Source organism: Anopheles marshallii, chromosome 3 (genome assembly GCF_943734725.1).
Source record: "Anopheles marshallii chromosome 3, idAnoMarsDA_429_01, whole genome shotgun sequence".
NCBI classification, from domain to species: Eukaryota; Metazoa; Arthropoda; class Insecta; order Diptera; family Culicidae; genus Anopheles; species Anopheles marshallii.
The window spans coordinates 65,985,362-66,008,044 of NC_071327.1; the positions used below are offsets into that span (position 1 = coordinate 65,985,362).

Sequence of the window (22,683 nt, forward strand, 5' to 3'; positions counted from 1 at the left end):
ATGTTGCCAAAGTATAAATGTTTACTTATCGTTCTGTTGGCCCCATTGTTTGCGGTATAAATGGCTTACTAGGCTGATTGATTTTATAGCCAGTCCTTGCTGTGGTGGAAAGGTTTTAGCGCCGGCTAAGTAAGTCAGTAAGTATATTTCCATTTGAATTGTTACACATTAATATTCTGATTTTTTTTTTCTAACAGGACTATTTTGAAACTCCAAAATCTCAACAAAAAAGTTATACACATACTGGGTAACCGATAGGGAGGCAATTCGAATCCACACAATGTGTTGATATAACTCATGAACCGCCAACCGAACGTTACTGCAGGACGCGCCATATAGGATATACGGAATTCTTTTGTTAAATTTCGTGATAGCGTCCCCGGTGCAACACGACAAGAGCAATACAAAATCGTACCGTGCCAATCTTTCTTTACCCATAGTGCTGACTATATCAGTTCGTGTTAATAATGTTAAAGACAGCCAGAATCACAGGCTAGTCCTCTGGCGGTTGTATACACTATAGTGCCACTACAGAAACAGGAACAGGAAGAACGAATACGTCGTCAACAGTTGCGGAATGCTTCGGCACAGAACGAGTCGAAACTGGTTGTCGCAGCACCGATCTATGATTTTGGGCACGAACACGATGAGCTGGGTATCCTAACGATTAAATTCGATAATATCAGACTACTCTTGTCACTGATGCAGAATGGTTCTGTATAAAACACCGCAATGTTTCTGGACAATGGCGTTACTCATTCAAATTGTAAATTTAGATTTATGATAAACAAAAGATTATATTTTGAATTATTATTTACAAAAGTATGTATGTTTTAATCATTCCCATAGAGAGAAATAATGGTAATATTTGCTAATCATACATTAGTTACAAAAATAACGAATACCCATGCATGGACCTTAGAAGCAAGTACGATTTATGTTTTCCCGCCCTTTGTCGTGGGAGCGTTTGGTGGCAGCGGCACAGTGGGTCATTTCCATCAACAAAACTATTATTCCCGATATCATTGGGTTCCTCATATTTTCATATCTCCTGAGTATAGTCCCACTTTCAACAATGATGCTTGTAAAAGTATATTTACAAATCGTGTCAAGGGAAGAAAATCAATTGAAACGAACAATGTTTCAACATTCTTCTGCTGTGCGGTAAAATAGCTGACAATCCAAATGTCCATACGACCTACCACCTTGCGCCTTTAATGGATTGTTGTCATATGAACACGCCTTTGCACCTTTGCCGGGAACAAGTCGTACGTTTTCGTTCAAAAAATCATTTTTACGTGCAATTTGTGTTGTATTCGTTCGTGAGTAACTCCAGATATATCCAAAGTGCAGAACTACATAAAGGGTAAGTAATGTTATAACAATAATTCGCTTCACTGAAGAATTGCTATGTCAGGTTTTTTATCGATATAATGAATGTTTGTTTAATAACTACAGGTAGATTCAAAATGCAAACTGAATGCGATATGAAGTTAGCACTATGAAAGTATGTGAAATATGTGGGAAAATTAACTAATGTTAAAAATGCTGCAATGCGATATTTCTCGCTTAGAAACATGAGGTAAAACACGATGATTCACAGTGATAGCGTGAGCAGCAGTGATGATTAATGATCATTCGACATTCGAAAACACACGCTCATATATTTTCTTTTGCTTATCAAACAACTCGAGGAACTCCGAGTGGAAATGGAAATGTCCGTCTGCAACTGTTCAAGATGTTCTGATTGTAGATACGATTGCTTATTTCCTGTGTGCGTGCGAAGCATGCGCAAATGCCTTATGGTGACGTGTTTATTGTTCAATCGATCGTCCCAAAAGTATTCGATTGAAGTGTTATAAGCGTTTCATTGAGCATTGTTTTTTTTAAATAGAAATAAAGTTTGTGTAACAGCGAAACACGATTGTAATAAATGGTAAGGTAAAACTATATTTTTAACGTGTCATAAATAGCTTTGTTGAAGATAAAAATACTAAAAAGTGATGTTTTTTTTTTATTTGATTTTGAATGATTTCAGAAAATGAAATTCAAGGTGATACTAATGTTGGGCCTATTGGGCCTTATATTAGTGTTGCTCTTTTTGCTGGATTTGGCCATTCGGTTCGTTACAGCATGGTTGTTCGGAACCGGTATCATCTCTTGGATTTTCTCGTTTGGCCCGGAATTCATGTCCAATATCGTGTTCGCAACAGTTCAAGCAGTGCTGCTCAATTGGACACTTACCAGGTATGTAAAGTAAAGTGCCGTTGAAAGGAAACATGTGCTCTATTTTTATTTATGTATTTACAGCCTCTTGTGTTTAATAACACACGTCAAGGTGCAACGCATGACACTGTCAGAAAACCCAGACTCCTCCACCTTGAAACTAGAGCTTTTGTTTGTTGCAATCAGCTATAATCATCGAGGCATCGATACCAAAATCAGATCGATACAAATTTCGTTAGACATCGATCCAAACGTATCGCCATGGATCTCCATCACCATCATCGATCCGTGTGTTACCAAGTGTATCACCAGAGAAACGTTTTACCGAAACGTAAATTCTGTACCCACGCATGAACCTCAAACTGCCGTACCGAAATTGTTAGAATGGTTGTTAAACATCAAACATGGTGGATTGCTGCAAATTCTCTTACGGCATGTAAAGTTCTGCGTTACAAATGGCACATTGGAAGTGAGGGATTGGACAAGCAAGTTTCAACTCTCAGTTCGCTTGCACTGCAAAGAATTTGGGCTTCGCGAACACAGTTCCATTCACGAGGATGCAATGTACACTGACGCATACAAGCAACTGTACGTGAGAAAATTTACTGCAAAGATTTTCGTTCAACCGAATGCAAGTGCAACATTCCACTGCAGTTTCTTCTCGCTTCACGTTGCGTATGTTGATCGTGTACGCGGTCAACCCTACAACAGTAAAGCGATGAACATTCTGCTCGGTCGGCAGTATTGGAAATTTGACGTGTGGATATCGCTGGTTTGCTTTTATCTAGGCACTGGTGAGCTGGACGAAAACGTACGCGAACGTGGCGAAATATTTTTCGCACGACAGATTGATATTACGCTGGCCAACATGCGAAGCAAAACACAGGAAACGGGAAAGCTGAAGATGAAAGTGGAGCTGCCGATATGTATGGAGTATCGTCCTGAGCTGGCCCATTTCATTATAAATATGTTTCGCTGCATCGCTCATTTCCGACCAGTTGTTGCAGACAATCGTGGCCAACAAGCAATGGTACCCGTTCCGACCAGTCAGCAAACTTTTCCGGCCGCGCTAGACATGGTGATCGACGTCACTTTGGGGAAGGTATCGTGTCTGCTATGGAACGAGCATAATACCTGTCTGTTGGTCAATTGGAAGAAGCTTACGATGCAGAAATTGGACGGCGATACGGTAATCCGACTACATACCCTTGCCATGCAGATGGGTGATTACAGCGAATTTACCAACGCAGAGTGCGGCAACGAGAAGCTTACGGTGGACGAAATCATAATCAAGCACGGGGATGATAATGCATACTATCAGGATTTGTTCATTGATTTGAAGAACCCAATAACCACCTGGAATAAGGATGTGCACAACCACGTTAAGCAACTGATCGAGGAAATGAAGACACTAACAGCGAAGCTAACCCGATTGATGCCGCCACCATCTCGGCCAGGGAAACGTGTGACGATTTGCGTATCACTTTTCGGCACTGTACGTTTTTTACTTCCCTTAACTACTGCAGGACCTACCGTGAAGATAGAGACCCGAAAAATAAAAGTTTCCAACGCTGGCAAGGACTACCTCTGTGTATGGGATGCTGTTATATACGTTGGTATAGCACGGTTAATCATACACGAATATCTCTGTTTTGAGTCGGAGGACAGGGAAACCAGGGGTGGCTGGATAATGACTACCCACAACAAACACGTAAGTAGCGAATATGTGACGCGTGAATTCGGAAGCCTAATTGGATGATTTGTTTTTCCTTTGTCTTTGCAGCCATTTGAAATCAATAAAACCACATTGTACAAGGTAGTATTTAACGGCTTTGTGCCAATATATAAATGGCTACAGGAGTGGTGGTAACAACTGGCATGTGACAACTAATACGTACACGATATTAATTTGCAAGTATCTCAGGAAACACGAAAAGGTTTTATATATAGTAGGTATAGCTGAAGGTATATACTTCTTTAAAATTTTAAACATTAAACTCAATCTCACTGTGAATCGTTAGTATGTTTAACATACATCCTCTAGATATGTTTGCACCACTTTGTGCCGTAATCTCTTTGACAGAAACTCTGAAACAACGAACTGTAAACCATTGATAGATACTATTACTATTTTGGTAGTAAGAGTAAGTCATCAATATTTGCAAACATTGCATTTTAGGAGGTGAAATTTTGAAATTTTAATCTATGAGAGAGAATTTTTTTTCGGAAACATAAAATGTTAATAAAGTGGATTAGAACTTTTGTGACCAAACAAAGCGGATGCTAGGGATTATATAGAGAATATTTGTGTATGACAGTTCCAGATTTTTAATAAACTAAATCCAGCATAAATAAAGTCTTTTATAAACGTTACCAATTTAAGCTCTCAAAAGCACACTGCCAAGAAGACTAACAAAAAAGGCAACTTGCTGCTATCACGTGCTTGCTGCAACTCGCTTCCTAGAAAACTACAAGTTCCGTGTTTTCAAATAAAATGATGACACTATATTGGGATGTGGATTCTGTATTCTCCTGCGCAGAGTTTTAACCGAACAGAAAGGCTGTGATGGCCAACGAGACTGACGTCTGCCGTCTTGGTCTTGGTCTTGGTCCTCAATGATTTGGAGTGACGCAAAGAAGAAAGTCATTGAGGAATCGTTCAAGAAAACGGAAATTTCAAATGCCCTGGTTGAAGCAAAAGAGATTATCACTGCGATGATGACTATTCCAGACCTCGAAGACGCAGTTGACGTGAAACATGACGAGAACGCAGCTAAAGAATTCCATGATTGTTATCTGTTTACTTTTGTTAAAAACGATTGTAAAATGTTGGTGCGCACTATACTGGATACCGTACAATAATTATTTTGAACTGTGTAGTTTGATGATACAAAAACATCGCCGACCGCTTTGCATAAAAATGCCACTAATTAATCATTGTTGTTAAAAAAATAAATAAATATTCTTTCCCAAAGTTCAAACCGAGCGATAGGAGCGAATGAATCACCCACATGCGGACATTGAAAACATCGCACACTGCTGGGACCGGTTGGAGCAGAAACTAACAACAAAATCGGAACAGTGCTTAACGCAACCAAAGAAAACGAAAAGAATCAAGCGTTCCTGCGTCGATCAACAAGTGTGAGAAGGTAATTAAAAATACGCCACCCAATACACACGGTAACGGTACAACGTGAAACCGAAACTAACGCATACACTCGTAGCCACATTTGCACGTGGCGCTAATGGTTTAACTGTGTACAGTGATTTTCTTTCTTTTTTGCTTTCTCTTTCTCTCGTTTTAGTTCGTTGAATAGTTGAAAAAAAAACAGCCGCCACACAAAAAACGCTCCGGAAGAAATTCACTGTAGTGCATGTGAAGCACACAGGTAGGATGCAAACAGAGGAAACTGCACACTAAACTAATGCCATTCGCCACGGGTTTCCGTATCGGAATCGTCGGAAAAAAATGCGAATTGAGGGAAACAAATGGAGACGCCTGGTCGTTCGTTCGCATGATGCTCCTACGAATGGCGAGAGAGCGGACGGTACTGTGCCAACTCGTCGCTCTCAACCTCCGAGTTGCGAGACACGCTTCAAACGCCTACCACGATGAATCGACCACCTCACGAAAGGGGGGGGGTACTGTCGCTCGGGGTGGAAAGTAAATTTAGGGACAAAGAAAAAATCGAACTTGAAGCCAGTTCAAAAGAAGGACGGTAACCATGATCATGGCGGCGGGGTCGGTTTCGGGTGGCCGGCATCATGCGAATGTTACGAGCAGATGAGAAGCAAATGAGCAACATTAAGCCACTCACCCCACACACACACACACACACCATTCCATTCGGGCGTTTTACGGGCGTTTGCCGAACGCTCGGACACGCTCGGAGGACATGCGGCCAACCGAGCAAACCCGAACCGTACGACTGGGACGCGAGAAACGAGCGTGATCGTAAATGATACAGAGGAGCGGTAACACAGGAAAAAAAAGCGACAAGAACACCAGCGGATCTGCAGGTCGACCGTGATCGAGCCAACGAAGACCGGCACGGGGCGAATCAGTTTCAGTCGAGCTTTCGAGCAGTAAAGTGAGTTAACCGCTGGGCAGCTAAGTGTGCAATGGGAGGATGAGAGTGTTTCGAGTGTAGACGGGTGGAACAGCAGGCAGTGTGTTACGTACCACATTTCACTTTGTGCCCATGGGACATAGTTCCTGTTGGAAAGAGCTCTAGAACATGTCGGGTCTCATCGAGTGCTTATAAAGTGGTTTTGAAACAGGCGGAAAAGTTACATTTTTTTTGTAGACGAAATTTGTGCTGAAGGTTGTTAAAACTAACTAACAGCGAGTGACGAATATAAAGATGAAAAGTCTCAAAACGTACCCAAAACGTGTTAAACACATCAAAAGAAGCGTTGCAACGCAAGAATTCTTGACCGAAACGAGAGAAAACCCTTTTAAATGTGAAGTATTGCTACTGAAGAAGGAAAATCGCCTTAAAAAACTGCTTAAGTCCGCACAGCAATTCAATTCCACAATGCCGCACCCCTCCAAATGGGGGAAATAAATCTTGTGCACGAGAACAAACCGCGGGCACAAAATGAAAAGTCTTCAGTTTGGAGCCTGCAAAATGATTGAGTAATCGCTGAACAGCAGTCATCCTTACATAATCGTGATTGGGGTGGGGGGAAGGTTGTGTTTGTGCAAAAAGTGATCACATAATGCAATCCGTCGCATTGCGAAAGAGTGCGGAAAAATCGGCAAACCGTGCGAATAACTCGCTCGAACCACGCGATCGTTGGGGCTTTCCGATTCCGATCGATTCCTGAACCCGAAGCTACGTGCGTGTGCGTGCACATGTTTGTGGCAGTGTGTGGGTGGAGCGGTACGCGGGGGCGGGCGGTGGCATGAATGTCAACTCGAAATGGTGTGTGCGTGTGTGTATGTGCGACCATTGCACCATTGCAAAGTGGGGTGGCTTTAAAACAAAATAATCGAATCTAGCTCAATATCCCTTCCCTGTCGGTGTGTGCATTTCGGTACGTTACAATGAAGCCGATGATGCACCAAACGGTCCACGACAAGAAAGACGCGGTGCGAAATTGGTGTTGCAAACAGGTTTTCGCAGGCTGCCGTGCGCGATTGTAGCCAATTGTTCGCGTTCGCGTAGTGCGTTCACACCCAGAACCAGTGGCGTTCGTGTTCGGCAACAGTGTGTGCGTGCGTGTTTGTATTGTTTAATGCAAAAAAAAACAAAAAACAAGAGAAACAAAAGCCATTCGCTTGCGGTGTCTGTGGTGCAGGAATGGAAGGTTCGTGAACTCACGCGGTTACCCCGTTGATACGGCGAGATCACATCGGGCACGCACATCACCGCAGCCAACCCATCCGGAACGTGGTTTTATTTTTCGATTCCGATACCGATCCGCGGCCGGTGTCCGCGCAATGCTGCCACTGCTGTTTGCGCGTTTTGTTGTGTGCCAACCCGCCGTCCCAACCGTCCGATCCGTCTGGGTTGGCGCTGGGTCCGCGCGCACCGTAGCAGCTGTTTTCGGTTGGCGCCGGAATTGGAAGCTGCAACGCTGATGGTGATCGTGTTTCGCGCGAGTGAACGCAGTGATTAAATGTGGTGTGGCAAACGGGGGTTTAGGTGATCATCCGCACGGTTTATCCACCCGGTAGCAGTGGCGGGGGTTTTTCGGGATGAAAATGAACCGGATCGGATAGATGGGCAGATGGGACTAGATCGTAGGATCCCCGTAAGCCTGTGGCAATGTGGGAAATTTGATACGTTTTGACTGTCCATGAAGCGATCCACTAATTAAACTAAATTAAGGCAAGCTAGAATACCGCCAGCAAATTGGAATAGAAGTCATCCGGATTGATTCCAATTGCAATTTGAAGTTACTACGAGTGCAACACTCTTAGTAATAATGCACATTTATTACCTGCCAGAAACACATTTAGCATCTTTCCCTCAAAACATTCACGAACCCCCTAACAGATTCACAAATCCTCGAGGATTCATAAATCTCCGAAGACTCGTGAATCTTCAAAAAAGGCATTAATTGCTCATGAATGTTACGCAGTTTTTCAGGTTTTCAGTTTTTGAAATAGGAATTTCCGTACTGGTGAACCCGGAGATTAACGGAGATAGGAAAATATCCACACAAAACATGGAGGATTTCTTAATCTTTGACGTTTCATAATTCTTTGAGGATTTCTTCATCTTTGACAATTCACGAATCTGTGGAAAATCATGCGCCCCCTGTTGGGGATTTATGAAACTCACGACTGCTCAAAGCTACAAAATCTTCATGAAAAGAGATTCAGAATTATTCAGTCAGTTTACGGTAGTCAGTTCCGAGTCAATCGTACAGTTCTTTCAGAATCTGAATCTGATGCAACCAACACTGAATAAATCGTTAGAAGAGCGCTTATGCACACTTTGGTGAGGTAAATCAAGGACACATCCCACAGGAAAAGCGCCAGAATTGGAAATAAAAGTATGGAACAAGAATTGCAATAATATGAATGATTCTTCTATATCGGAACAACAACTTCGAGAGGTTAAGAGGCCTGCCATTTCTTGTTTTCTTTGACTTTATTCACCCGCATGCTGGATAGTCAGTCCTGCGTACGGGGGTTTGGCCCGAATGGGAATTTGGGAACAATTCGCATTGCTTCATTACACCTCAGTCAATCAGAGGTAAATCCTGGAAGTTTTGCATAAATACAGACATTAGAAGTAAGTAACGAAATGTGTCGTCTTGCTAGGAGTGTTGATAACATGGTGTAATATCGAACCGGGTCTGAAGTGCCTGATTCAACCCGTTTGTTCGGTGACGATAGTAAACATTACCCTGCAAATTGAGGCGGAACTCCTGTAAGAAGTTACTCACTGCACAGAAAACCTGAAATAGGATCGACCAGGGGGGATCACGAAATGAAAGGGGGATCAATTCGCGGGGTTTATCTCACAACCACCGACAAGCCGCGGAGATTTCGATTATGTACCTTGCGTTTTTTTTTTGCGCACCGCAGTTCAACCAATCGGGTAAACCAGCAAGTCGTCGGAACGTGGCTACACGAGCGCCAATCCCACACACAGTGGTGCGCACTGGGTTCGGATCGGTTTTGTTAACCGTTTGCCAACAATTTATAGAATCTAGAACATGGTATTTTAATTTAAATTGAAATTTCTCTACACACACTGTCTTCGGGTGCGACAATGTCGTGTTCGCGCAATGGCGGAGTGTGCACGGTTTGTGGGCACGCGGGCGCGGGAAAGGCTAAGTAACGATTTAGTAGCGGAACGTTTGTTCAGAGGGTGGTAGTGGTGTGTTTGCAGCTCTCTGCACGCGAAAGCAACACTAGCGCACTCTAGCAAACTGAACCGCACACACCAAGTACACAATGAAAAAGGGACAACAAAACTCCCGAAAACCTATCCGTCGGGCAATGACAGACGACAACACAACCAGACAAGCCGAGAGCAGTCAACAAGCGAAAGGGAAAAGAAATATGTTACTCCCAAGCGAATAGGAAGTGGAGTACCGCGTACGGTGGAGTGGTTCGGGGGTAGGGTGTTTGATTGCCAGCCAGCGATAGGCTGCGTAATTTATAATTAGCGCTAAAAACTGGCTACCACATTGCGTACGGATCTACCGACAACACTAATGGTGGATGGCGTTGATATCCCCGAAACCTGTCCGATCTACACAGGCCTGCATGAATGTCTCAGTTTTCAAAACGTATCAATTTTACTTGGTACCAAGACACAAAACAGCCAAACGAAATCCACATACAAGCCCGGTAGATATTTTGGGCGCCATAAGTGCCGCTGATAAGCGAAGAAGCGAACCGATGTTTGTTTGGTGCGAAAGAGTACAGACACGCAACCAGTTTTCATTCATGCATTCCCCAAGAAAACTCCCGGGGAGAGGTCAGTTTTTGTTGCTTTCTTTTCCCTCTAAAGCTACCAATTTGCAGATCGTTTTGGCAACGGTTTCTCAATGTTTCGAGCGAGTTTTCACTTACCTCTATTTGCATTGCATCACTCGTCCCGCATGTCACAACATGCTTCGACCGGTTCCAATTTGACATCGGATAATCTTTGCTTGACGGTAAAGATTTGTTACGTCCCTTGGTGCTGCTTGTTTTGAAGGTTAGAACGTCGGTAAATCGTGCCATTCGACCACCCCGGAAAGTCATCTACATTGCGAACAAGAAAACGATATGCCAAACGCATTTTTCTGAGGTTATGGCTACAACATCCAAGCATGCCTTGAAGGTTTCGTGGAAAAGTACATGCTGGGTTCGACGCAATTTTATTAAGCCTTCTTGATCAGGAGAAGGTAAATACCTCCGTTGATGATATTATTTTTTATCATGTGGCGTCTTTTACGCCATACGTCCAAATCCACCACGGAATTCTAAATTGTCGGTGCCAGGACCGACATTATCCCGCTTGTGGGAAGATCCCTCCTTCGGTCCCAAACGACGAAAAATTCCACGGTCGTCAGCGCTGCGCGGATCGGGAAAGCCGCCATCCTTTGGCACAACAATCGGCACGACTCGGACTCGACTGATCAGCGTCGACGGAAGCAAGTGATCGGAAATGTGCAGATAGGTACGCAGATAGATGATACCGTCGTTGGTCAGCGTCCAGTAATACCAGTTCCACGAATAAATTTCCGTCACGAGCTTACGCGAAAGAAGCGACTGCATTATCTTTATAACATGCAGGTTTGGAACCCACTTCAGCTCGCGGTGCATACGCTTCGGATGATGGTCTTTAAAGGCCACCAAGACACCATTTTCGAACAGTGCTCTGTAAATAGCCCTGCGTTCACATTTACGGATGTACATGATGCTCCTAAGTGAAAAGGGGTTAAGATTCAGGTGGAATTATGATTAACGAACGACGATAAGGCTTAAATTAGACTTACAATTTCCTTCCAAGGTGTTGCTGCGATGTGAAATATGTGACTTGCCTCCAGTGCGCTCTATACAGAATTCCAGAAACACGAGGTAATGTCAAACCTGGGCAATGGTGCCAACTGCTTTTTGCACAAAGCATCGATGTACGCAAAGCGACAGTTTACTGTACCGACAAATTGAGAAAGTTAAAAGTCGGTACATACTTGCGGAAAGTCGGTACAACTCTCAACCAAATGTCATGAATAATGTATGTAAACAATGTGCCTTTCCGCAGATCAGTATGTTGAGTTTAAATTATACTGCATTTCATTTAATGTAAAGTTATTATACTGCTTTTTGGACAATTTTAGATACGTGATTGTGATTAATCCAATGTTATTGTTTGCGAAAGGATAATCGACGATTTTTCCTTGAAAAAGGATGAGCATCTTTCGGTAAATGAAATACTTATTACACTTAGCTTACTTCGAAAGCTGATCTTTGGTGATTAATCTGCACGTAAAACAATGCTGGTTCATAGCATGAACTTTATTTCATTTATTTTGTAGCGTGAAACACATTTCAATGCTCGTTGTATTTGATTTTGTGATGGTGACGGAGGTGACGAAAGCGCAGTATCAATCTACTCACTGAATCGGTATAGGCAAATTTGCTGTAAGTAAGCTGTCCTTCTAAAAATCCTCCTGTTGGAATGAGTTTTGATTACTCATAGTTTTCATATTTCATCAACAGTTTTTATCGTGTTCATGTGTAGAACACGATCGATGAACGTACGAAAGCAGCGTAAAGAAAACGTCAAGGAGACCTCATCTGATCTTGAAAAATATTAATACCTGTCCACCAACGCGTAAGGTGTGTCCGTACGGAAAGCAGGATTATTAATTCACCCTCGCCAGTATGTGCCGGTTGAGCAAATGCAAAAATGAGCACGGTTTTACGGTTGTTCTCCTGTCCGACGCCCGGCGAATGGTTTATTTACGATCCGTTTCTGTTGCTGTTTACGTATCGCATCGGTTACCTTTGCGTCCTTTTTTTTCAACGTGTTTCTATTCCACCCAAGATTACGTGGCGGAATGTTGGAATGTTCCTGCCAACAGCTCATTTCCAACTGCGTAGGCGTTGGCGGTGCTTAGAAATGTGTTTGGTTCAACCGTACGGTAGAGGGTGTTTTGACGGCTCTAGACGCCGGGTGCAAACAGCACTACCAGGTGCGAAATTAGCGTCTACTCACTCACCTGCTGTAGTCGTGTACCGGACGTAAGCAAAAAGCGGAAATTGCTCAAAATTCGCTACAATGTTTTGGTCTTATTTTATACAACAACCGACAGGCAACAGCCGTACCTGACCCTCGCTCAATTTGGTTCGGTGTGACCCCGATCGATGGGTTTTGTTGGTAATGTTCATGTTTTTCTTGGCCAATTTCGGACGAACCATTTGACGTATTGGCGTGCGAACTATTCAGCTTCACCTTGTGCCGGATTGGTTTCGCGATGGTCATTTACAGGCTGACAGACGATCCGATCCGATTGCGCAATCGTAATTGAAATGTGGGTCCCAGCCGAACCGCGGTTACTTATCACAAATGAAAGAGGCGCTACGTGAAGAGGGTGATGAAATTGGGAACTAAATTTAAATCTTTAAAGCCGATCGTTAACTACCTCGTAGGCGCCCATTTTCATTGTTTTAGTTTAGGCCGATAGGTTCCTTGACGCTGTAGATCATCGGTCTCTGTGGTGCGTGTTTTTATTGGCTTTTATCTACGCGTTGCCACATCTTTCATTCAATCAGTTGGCAAAGATTGTGGAATGTTGCACCATGTGTTGCTAATTGAGTGTTTGCTTACTTTAGAGCGTGTGTATTTGTTAGTGCATTTGGTTATATCATGCGAGCAAATTGCGAAACGTAGCAAAGATTAGCGTAGCGTAGACCTATTACGAAATTATTATGCATTGTGTACAAGCGGTTAGAAGCGAATTTATGAAAATCGATTCAACGATTCATGTAGCAGGCGGTGTTATATCGTAGACAAATCACGTAAACAAGTTCAACCACCTGCGGCTTTTCTGTCCATGCGGACGATGTAAAAGAAATTTACAGATTGGGTCGTTCGGTGCCATTTTAATGACATGATCTGCACATCGAAGCCTGACGAGCATATTTCGCTATACGATAGTCAGTCTTTCACTCATACGGGGCCAAAAATGCTTCTGAGCGTCTTTCTCTCGAACGCGATGAAAAGACTATTTGATATGAAGTTGTAATTGATTTCGCTTTATCTAACTAGTCTTAATGTCGGTAGTACAGTGAAAAATATCAGCATAAAACCGATTGGTTAAGAAGGTTTTGGTCTACCATTGGTGGCATTCTGAGACTTTATTTGTCTGTATAGCTAGCTCTGAATATCGAAAATATAATGGTATTAGTCTTGTCAGTCTAGTAACTCCTTATCCGCTTCTAGAAGATTCTTGTAGGACATGTAGTTCCTTTAATATTCTTGAATTTTTGAAGGCTATTTTATGGTGACTTCATGCAATTGAGTTTTATAGTACCAATTCAACTAATAATATACATTCCCTAATGTTTAATCTAATCAAGAACTATTTTAAGACATCAGTTTGATAGTTACCAGATAGTTGTTTAAATGGATTTATTGAATCTGCCCTGAGAATCCTTCAAGACTACTTACTTAAAATAATTTACTACAAATATTATGTCTAATTCTCTACTCATTAATTTCCAAATTTATCACTTGTCATATATCAGTATACTCAATAGTTTAATATTTTTTTCGGTGTATTTTAAAAATGGATTTAAGTGTTTGAGTATTTTATTATATTTTCTCACACTTTAACTTTAATCACACTCCGAAACTTTAATCCCCATTTTTCAACGGTTTACAATAGTTTTTCCCCCCGTATCAGGCGAAATAGAGAAAGAATCAGTAGAACGATCGCCGTTCCGATTGAATACTCGCGCGTGCTGTAGTAGTGTTGTGGGTTAGTAAATGCGTAGTGTGTGTGAGTTTACTTAGTGCAGTGAAAAAAAAAATTACCGTCAAGAATTTCCCCTTCTGGTTAGTGTTAGTGTGTGGGGTGTGTTACTCTACTCCTTCTGAACTGTGAATCTTCGCTCGGCAAGTTTATAGGCCATAGTCCTCCCTTCCTCGTGACCGGCACCACAAGCCGGGTTACCTTTCTCTCCAGGTTTTTTTTTCGTTCTCCTGCACCCCGCTTTCAACTCGCGCATCCTAGGAACCCGTAGGGGTGCTTCTTACGAGTGGCGTCAGCCTTAGAACTGCCGTCAGCATGACGCTGAAAGATGAAATATTGACCGCCGATGTCAAACCCGGTAATGTGTGCTGCCTCTTTTGGTGTCTTGTACCCTCACCCACCTGTCTGAAACGTGTTTATGTCTGTACCTTACACAGTAAACAGTACGGGTGATCTTCACGCCGGGTTAGCTCCGGTCGCATGTCGATGACTAAACAATGATGTGTAGCTGTTCGCACGTGTTTTGTCCACCACCTACTCTATATTCGTCCCTCGTCACTGGGTAATTGTTGACAGGTAGTATCGTCTGCACACACACACACACACATACAAAATAAAGTTCACACACACCCAAGGGCGAAGCGCGAAATACAAAGGAAGAAATAGCTTTCGCGTTGACAAGGTCAAGCGCTTACTGCATGCCGTCCCGTCATGTTTATCTTTTCGACAAACCTTTCCCAGCCGTGAACGAAATTTTCTCCGTTTTCCCAAACGGTCCCCGGGGTTGACATTCCATTCGCTTTCACGGTTCAAGACGGTTCGATTCTTGGCGTGATCTATTTCACCCCTCCCAAGGCACATACGGTGTCGGGCGTGTGTTAAACGGTGTTTAACGCGTGACAAATTTATCTACCCTTACGATACGCTGCATTAATTTTCGGTTGGTAGTTGTTTGGTTGTTTGTTTGTTTTTTTCCAATTCAAAAATGGACCTCAAGATTCAGCGTTAAATGCAGTCCCAGCAGTCTAGTCGTGTGTTTATATGTTTATGCGCAAGGTATGTGCCCTCTTATGTGAATCATATTACAACTACGAGAAGAAACGTATCATGCAGCGATGTGTCAATTAGGTGCATGGTGATTAAATGCGATTGCATCAGAGCGTGCGCAAGTAGGATAGCAGCAGTGAATGTGATACCCCCCCTTATAATTAAAGCCGATGGCCGAGATTTATTGCTTTTTTATTAACACATCCATACGTTTGCCGTCCCGTGATACACTCTGGGAGCCCGTTGCATTGGTGCAAAACGTGATCTTCTAGAGCGTTGTCGTGGTGTATCGCTGTTAACGGCATAAGAAGATGCCTTGGTTGTCCCATGTCAGTTGCAAAATATTTGGCGCGTAAACCGGGCGCCCTGCAAACCTCATTGCAATGCTACCTGTTTTTTTACGATCGGATACACATTACTTTTGTGTTGTGTCTGTTGCATTCAGGGAAAATTATAGTATATAAACAAATGATTGTTTAAATGATTGATGAACAAATGAACTCCTTTGCAGTAGCGTGACATTTAAAGTTATCCAAACGGTTAATATATATATTTTTTTTGCTACCTTTCTTCATGTTAATAATGCAGCATTTGAGTCTGACAAGATGTAAATAATGTGAATTTTACAGTCAAGTTTCATTTGGTTAATTCTTGTATTAAACACCATTCGTTTCCACCGCGATTTTCTTTACTTTTGCCCTCAATATATTGTAGTACAGGGTTTTGTTTTTATTTACAACCCCAACCCTTTCAAAACTCTCTGTTCTCATGGTTCAGCAATCAACTGACTTAAATCAACACTCAAACCTGCCGTTTCACTAAACCATCATTTGCAAAGCTGTTTACCCAGGCTGAGGATCGTTAACTTTTACGATCCATAACCGATCCTGGCTCGTTGTCATCGTGTTTGTGTATCCACACATCTGTGTTTTTCTCCCCATTTCCCAGCCGCACGACCGTTTCGCTCCCACCCCACGATAGAGAAATAACTCAAAACGTTCATGTACGATCAATTCTCGGCCCGGTTAACACCTTTTCGTCGAGTGTTTGAAGTGTTTCCGTTTTATGTGATGTGATGTAAAGAAATTCGTAGAGAAAAAAAAACGCGATTTTAAAACGTGATTGTGGCGATTGAAGCGGGCAAAGCTGTAAAACCCACACACAAAAAACAGTGAACCCTTCTGTTGACTAAACGCAAACACCGCTACTAATGGTTAATTTTAAATGTTTTCACGTGAACTGTGGTACGATCGTAAATAATTGCGAAATAATAATGAAGTCATTAAACCACTCAAGCTCCCGAACTGGAAAAAAAACTCTTTGTTTAAATGTATTTCATGTGAACTAAGTATTTGTTTACAGTGGTGGACGATTTGTTAAGCGTGTTTACTGCTTGGTGAATATTGCTGTTATTTAATTTATATCTTTTGCATCTTTCCCACCTGCCTGCGGTGTGCTGAAACAGACTTCGGCGTGTCCTATAGCAAGGAAGACATCCTTCTACCGTCGAAACGCCAACACCGCGCTCCTCAGGCGCCACCAGCCGACCCGGTACCCGCAACACAGCCCTCCCAGCATCGTTCCCGGGAGCCCGATTGTGTTGCGGCCCATCGTCCTGAGTCACAGCGACTGGCGACGAGGCCGATCTATCACTACCGTCCATGCAACACGACGTCCTCTGGGCTGCGCTACTCCAACGATCCCAACGAATCCGACGACGATAACCCTAGCGAGGGATTTAAGGTAAGTGCGGTTGCTTCACGTGTCGATTTGAACGCTGAAAGCTGTTTATTTATTGCCCTTTTGGACCGATACCAATGGTACTAACCATTTCGCTGCGCTGAGTGGGAGAATTTTTTTTGAACATTTTCAAATTTGATACATTGCCGTAGGTCCCATCGGGACGGACCTTTCAGAAGTCATCTTTGTGCGGCGCCAAAAATGAAATTGCTGCCCGAACGCGGTGAACGCAATTAAACAATTTTCACATTCTTTTCTCACACTTCCGTTCGTACCGTTGGCCGTGGCATCCGCTTTCCGTGCGGCTTTCCGTGCTGGCAGTCTGCCGGTAACCCGTGTGGGGTGTTGATATAGATGGGTGTTTTTAAAAATAAATTATCTTACGCTTCGTGGGAAATTTCATACCGTGTGATGTGTGCGGCAAACGCATACAGTAAATAAAATGAAGAAAAAAAATGGTACGTTCAACCAAAACATCAAAACCACGTCGATTCGTAGCGATACAAGTTTGAGCGCAAGAAAGATTTGGTACGAAGTGTTGCGCCCTCTAGTGGTGGGGGTTTAAAGTTGAACTTTCAAAGTTGGAGTGACGCTGAAAGCGCCATCTAGTAGTATTTTTCCAATCATTGTTGGAACAGAGGGCGAGTTGAAAAGTTCCTTTTATTGGTGATCATGAAGATACGCTGAAAATGATTGATAGTAAATATGCTTTTTTTATTTGTATTCTAGAAGTAAAATACACATTTCTGGATAAAATTAAATCTTTTATTAAGTACTCTTGTTACCAACAACCATGCGTCTCCATGACGTATTTTTTCAACATAAAAATAATCTGTAAATGGGATAATACTTATTGTACTAATAATACATTTATCACAATTATAAGAATCACTATCATACATTGAATATATTAATGTTTTTTTTTAAACAGTATTTAAATCGTCACTCGAATTTCTGTATTTTTGATATTAGATTTAAGAGTACCTAAATAAATATTTGCCACAGCTCATATGATTTGAAATGTGTAAACCCGGAGGCATTGAAATCCATCGCCAGCGTAAGCATTATGCGGGAAATATTAAATCATTTATGCCTCGTCACATTTTACGCGTAGCGTTTAGAAGGGCCTGCCATGAATCAGTCGGGACGACAAGATTACTTTCGAGAGTGGATTTACTGTTCAAACACTTAGACCGCTCCGGGTGACGGATAAAGTCCAACTGCATCCACCCTCAAGAAGATCAACGTGCGATTAAGACGTTCGTTTGCATTCTGCCGACAAGCGACACGTAGGAACGTGAATATGACGCAGGTGCAAAACGTTGAGTAGGCGTTGGTATAAAAGCGAATGAATTCTGCTGCGTTGCTTCATACCATGCGAATTACAATGCGAAAATACGTATGATTATGCATAGGGCTTGTTGTAAAACAGTTCAAAACAAATGATTGTACTTCAGAACTTCATGTTTTATTTCATCCCTATCGCCATAAATCAATTTTTCAGTTATTTTTTTACCATTATAAATCATAAACAAGATCATTTTACTGCTGTTTGATTAATAAGCTTTGTCCCTGTCGGAGTGGGCATAACGTTTGTCACACCGAACACAACTCAGCGATTAAATAAGTTACACGTCAGACACGAATTCAAACAACGTTTCCTGACTCACGCCTCGCGAAATGGAGGCGCATGGTAGCTTGTAGAAATTATTTCTTTCGCTACGGCTGAAAACAACGTTCCCGGGCAAAAAGAACACATTCCTTGTTTCGTTTTGCAAGCAAACAAAAAAATAACAGTGTTTCCGTACATTCTTCAGTGGTAAATTGACCGCCAAAAAAGATGATGCGCTGATGCATTCGCGCCAAAGCCGGTTTTCCTTTCCACACAAAGTTGATCCACTGCCAGACACCCGCGCTTGGCGGCAGATCATTTCACCTTTCATTGCGGGGTGAGCAAAAGGCGAGAATGGCCCATCGCTATGATGCATGCCAGATGTGCAACCCGACCCGATTCGGCCGGACGAACACAAACGGCAGCATACCGTGCCAAAAATGGATTCATGCTGTATGCTTTGTGTTGGGTTCCGTTCAGCGCAAAACCCGTTCGACCGAATCATTGTGCAGCATACGGCAGTCGGCTGTCTGCGGAAATAGGTGTACGAAAAATGTTTGTTTTGCAGCAAACAGTTCTCCCGCGTTTTGATACGCTCATGCCATGCCTTCCCTTTGTGCAACGGTCAAGGTCTATTTGCAGTAAAGCAAAACAAAAGAAAAGGAAGCAAAAAAGAAGGATCACGAGAAAATGAAAACATTCCACTGATGGTGGTTTGTTTACCGGGTTGACGCATCCTTAATGAGCAATTTTTATTAAACTTCGTCTCAAGTTGCAATCAAATTGCGGTAATTTAGCACCTACCGATGGAATATTCCTTGCGCTAATGTTGCTCATTAGTCCGCAAGTTAAAGCGCAGAAAAATTAAAGCCGACGTGTACAGCAAGACGCGTGTAGGGAATTTAAACCTCAAACAACCACTGTTATTCAAAAGCCGATGCACTCTCGCACATTCCACTGCTTCCGCGATTGCACTTAATCCAACCCATCTCATCTGTCAGTCCGACTTTACGGACAGCAGTCCGTATGCATTGATGCGCTCCATCAGCGTCGGGACCGGTTGCACACGCCGCCTGCAACGGGCATTAATTTACGCTGCTGTCAGTTCCGGGAGTGGCAAGTGTCGACCGGGCGTCGTGCATCGTGGGTACGGAAAAATCCTACCAGATAGATGGCAAACTGTCAAATAACATCCATCAGTCGTCGTCTCGCAGTTCCGGTGCGGTTGTGAGCGGTTCAGTTTCCGTTTTTAAAACTTTTTCCTCATCTTAAAAAATGCGGTTGACCTTTGCGTCGTGGAACCTTGATCGAGTTCATGATCTTTCGCTGATGTGGATGAGGATCCGGGGGCTGCGACATACGTAAATCAATCGACGTGGATCGTAACCCGATACGAACGGTTTACGACACGTGGCACCGCAAAAAAAAAGTGAAGCTCAACCTGAAATCGAAACCGGAACTAACCAAGATCATTTATCTTTCCCCGTGCGATGGTTCATTTAACACCGCAGGAAGCTGACGTCTTTGCCAAGTTCACCGGCATATACGCTTTAAAAGCGAAAACGTACAGTTTGCCATCGTTCCAAGCGCAATTGGCATATTTTTTGGGTGAAACGATTTGCAGGATGAACCACTTCTCGGTGATCATTAATCACACCGGCACGCTAACGATTATGGTGTGATCTTTCTCCACACCCATTTAGACGACAGATGAATGGCGATCGTTCGTATCGGTGCGGTGTTATTGGCTACTACCGAGCGTATTTGCCGCAATCGGATTTAACGCTTAAGATGATAAGGTGACAGATTTATTAATCCTGTTCAATGTTTATTACCTTATTGACTTTGTTTTCGATGCATCGAAAAACATGAATCATTTGGTGAATTGAAACGTAAATTTACAGTTTTGTTTGCGTTGATTCAAAGCTGTAGGCGTTCATAAATCCAGAAAATAGATAAAATTTTCCATGAAGTAAATTTAATGGAAAAAAGTACTTTATCAACAATTTTATTGTGATCGTTAAATTGTAAGAGTGCTCTATATGTTTACGAGTGTCTTGTGTCTCGTACTAACCGCGCCTGAAAGTATGCAATATTCCAACTTAGAGTCACAGTTAAGGTAAATTTGTAAATTTGTTCAAAAGTTGATTTCGGTTTGAAAAAAGAATATATCAAAGAATTTCCTTCGATATTTCTTAATTTAAATGTGCTAATTTGTAAACCAATTGCATAATTTTAGGCGTACCAGGAAATGTTTTTGTTTTATATTAGCTTCTTTTTTATCTCTTACGTTACGCGTTTTATGACTTTCCAATGAAATTCACCCAACAAAATACAATTCTTTACCCACTGCATAAGGCAATTCATGCATTTCCACCCCCCATGTTCTCTTCATTTACGTCCGTTTTCCTTTGAAAAAAAAAATCATAACTGACAGCTTTCGAATCACCCACCTACAAAGAACCTCCACAACTGGTGATGTTTGAGTTTGATTAATTTCGCGCTTGTGGATCGTTCCCGGGTTCCTGTCGGTGTCTGTGAACAAGGCTACCCGTCATGTTTTACACTGCACTTCGTACCAGCAAAGGCAAACAAGAATAATGTGTGACATTTCGCGGAAGTCGCTTTGAAGCGATCCTCTCTTTCTTCTGTCACCCATTCAGCGGTCGCTAACGTCTTGATTCTTCCTTACGGGTAGGTAAGTTGCCTGCTAATTGGAATTACCAGTTGGATTGAATCATTGATGAGCAGAAGGATTGTACTTGACGTACAAAAACAAAACGTTAACAAGACTTTCCCCAAAACCAAACCAAGGTCGAATCATCGAACTCTGTCTGTCCGTCTGCAGTGATTATTCGTTGTCAATCATACCCATTTCAATCACGATTTGGTGTAAAAATCATCCATTTAAACTGTGAATGATTAATCACAGAATGCGGTACTCAATTCTCAGACAAGACCGATTTTTTTTTTCACTCAGCAAAACCATCGTTGTTTACAAACAAACCCCCGTTTTCTTTCCAACATGGTTCCAGTTTGTTCGTTTGTACGATCATGAACATTCGGACACTTCCTTTGCTTACATTTTGCAAAATGGAGATACAAACCACATTCCACGTGTTTGCGGGCGGGGGTAGAGTGTCTTTTTTTTTCCCCCACAAAAACACACGATCAAGCGCGTTTCGTTACTCGCATCGCGTGAATGAGGTTAATAAACGGGTTGAGGTTTGCAGTACGACACCAGCTTGCTCGGCGATGTGCTGCGTAACAAATTGTATAGCAAGAAGTGACACATAGAAAAAAACCAACCCTCGAGGACGGCAATCATCATCTATCATGGTCCAATTTACGGTCGCAATCTGGTCCGGTGGTAATTTTTACACCTTCGCAAACTTCGCAAAACCATAGCACAGGCACTGTCTCATTAGACGTTGGAGGCAGAATAATCGGGACACCGCTTTCACCTGTGCTAGCGTTTGGTGGGTGAGCTGAAAAATGACCAGCTGGTGGTGGAACATCTAAGAACTTGGGGTGTGTTAGACGAGAGAACACGAACTCGTTGCTCTTCGGGGAGAAAAAAGAACCCGATGAGCGATGAGTCACTGCTCCCGCGTTCGGTTCCCAAGCGATCGCGTGATCTTGAAGCAGGAAATCCCACCATATCCCACGAGGATCAACGGACCGACACGCTCTCGCAGTTGGTGCACACTCTCATCCCGCGCTTGGTTCTCTCGCTTGCCGTTGTGTGCCGAGCGTTGCATCTTTGCTCCGTTGGAAAGGAAGGTTGGCGAGAAGCAGTTGGCCTGGGCAGCACGGGGGCAAGGTTTTGATATATTTAAATAAACGATCCCACCTTGTGAGAGCACGCACGCACGAGTTTCCCAGTCAGTCAGTTCGAGACGGTTGGTCGGTCCGGACCCGTTCAAACCAAAGCAAAGCCCCGGCAGGAGTGTAAGCAGCGCAAAGCAATGTTCTCGCCGTGCGTGATCCCAAGCGTGAATGGTTAAGAGGCGAAAACGCACGTGATACAACAGTTAAATTATTTAGAGTTTCGATATATATATGTGATAAAAAAGGGGGAAAAAAGCGAAGTGCAATCAGCAAGGCTAGTGCAAATGTAGAGG

The 22,683-nt window shown here is 42.8% G+C and overlaps 3 protein-coding genes across 3 annotated transcripts in view; 2 read left to right on the plus strand and 1 right to left on the minus strand.

The window, feature by feature from the left end:
• Positions 1-1,501: 1,501 nt before the first annotated feature.
• LOC128713038 (uncharacterized) lies at positions 1,502-4,096 on the plus strand. Its single transcript, XM_053807901.1, has 4 exons — positions 1,502-1,507; positions 2,039-2,247; positions 2,311-3,937; positions 4,010-4,096. Exons 1-4 carry the CDS (start codon positions 1,502-1,504, stop codon positions 4,094-4,096), a joined length of 1,929 nt encoding a protein of 642 aa, XP_053663876.1.
• Positions 4,097-10,630: 6,534 nt separating this feature from the next.
• Positions 10,631-11,098, minus strand: LOC128713039 (40S ribosomal protein S10b-like). The gene has a single exon (XM_053807902.1). It carries the CDS (start codon positions 11,096-11,098, stop codon positions 10,631-10,633), a length of 468 nt encoding a protein of 155 aa, XP_053663877.1.
• A 3,377-nt stretch (positions 11,099-14,475) lies between these two features.
• LOC128714658 (obscurin) overlaps positions 14,476-22,683 on the plus strand; it is a 54,422-nt gene continuing 46,214 nt past the window's right edge. The window contains exons 1-2 of the mRNA XM_053809534.1: positions 14,476-14,518; positions 16,673-16,950. Of these exons, the coding sequence (XP_053665509.1) occupies positions 14,476-14,518; positions 16,673-16,950 (321 nt within the window). The remainder of the gene's footprint in view (positions 14,519-16,672; positions 16,951-22,683) is intronic.

Bases quoted from the DNA above. Each gene is read 5' to 3' on its own strand.
- LOC128713038 (XM_053807901.1), top strand. The intron at 2,248-2,310 runs GTATGTAAAGTA...ATGTATTTACAG, and splicing joins CTCAATTGGACACTTACCAG to CCTCTTGTGTTTAATAACAC. The intron at 3,938-4,009 runs GTAAGTAGCGAA...TTGTCTTTGCAG, and splicing joins TGACTACCCACAACAAACAC to CCATTTGAAATCAATAAAAC.
- LOC128713039 (XM_053807902.1), bottom strand. From the start codon at position 11,098: ATGTACATCCGTAAATGTGAACGCAGGGCTATTTACAGAGCACTGTTC.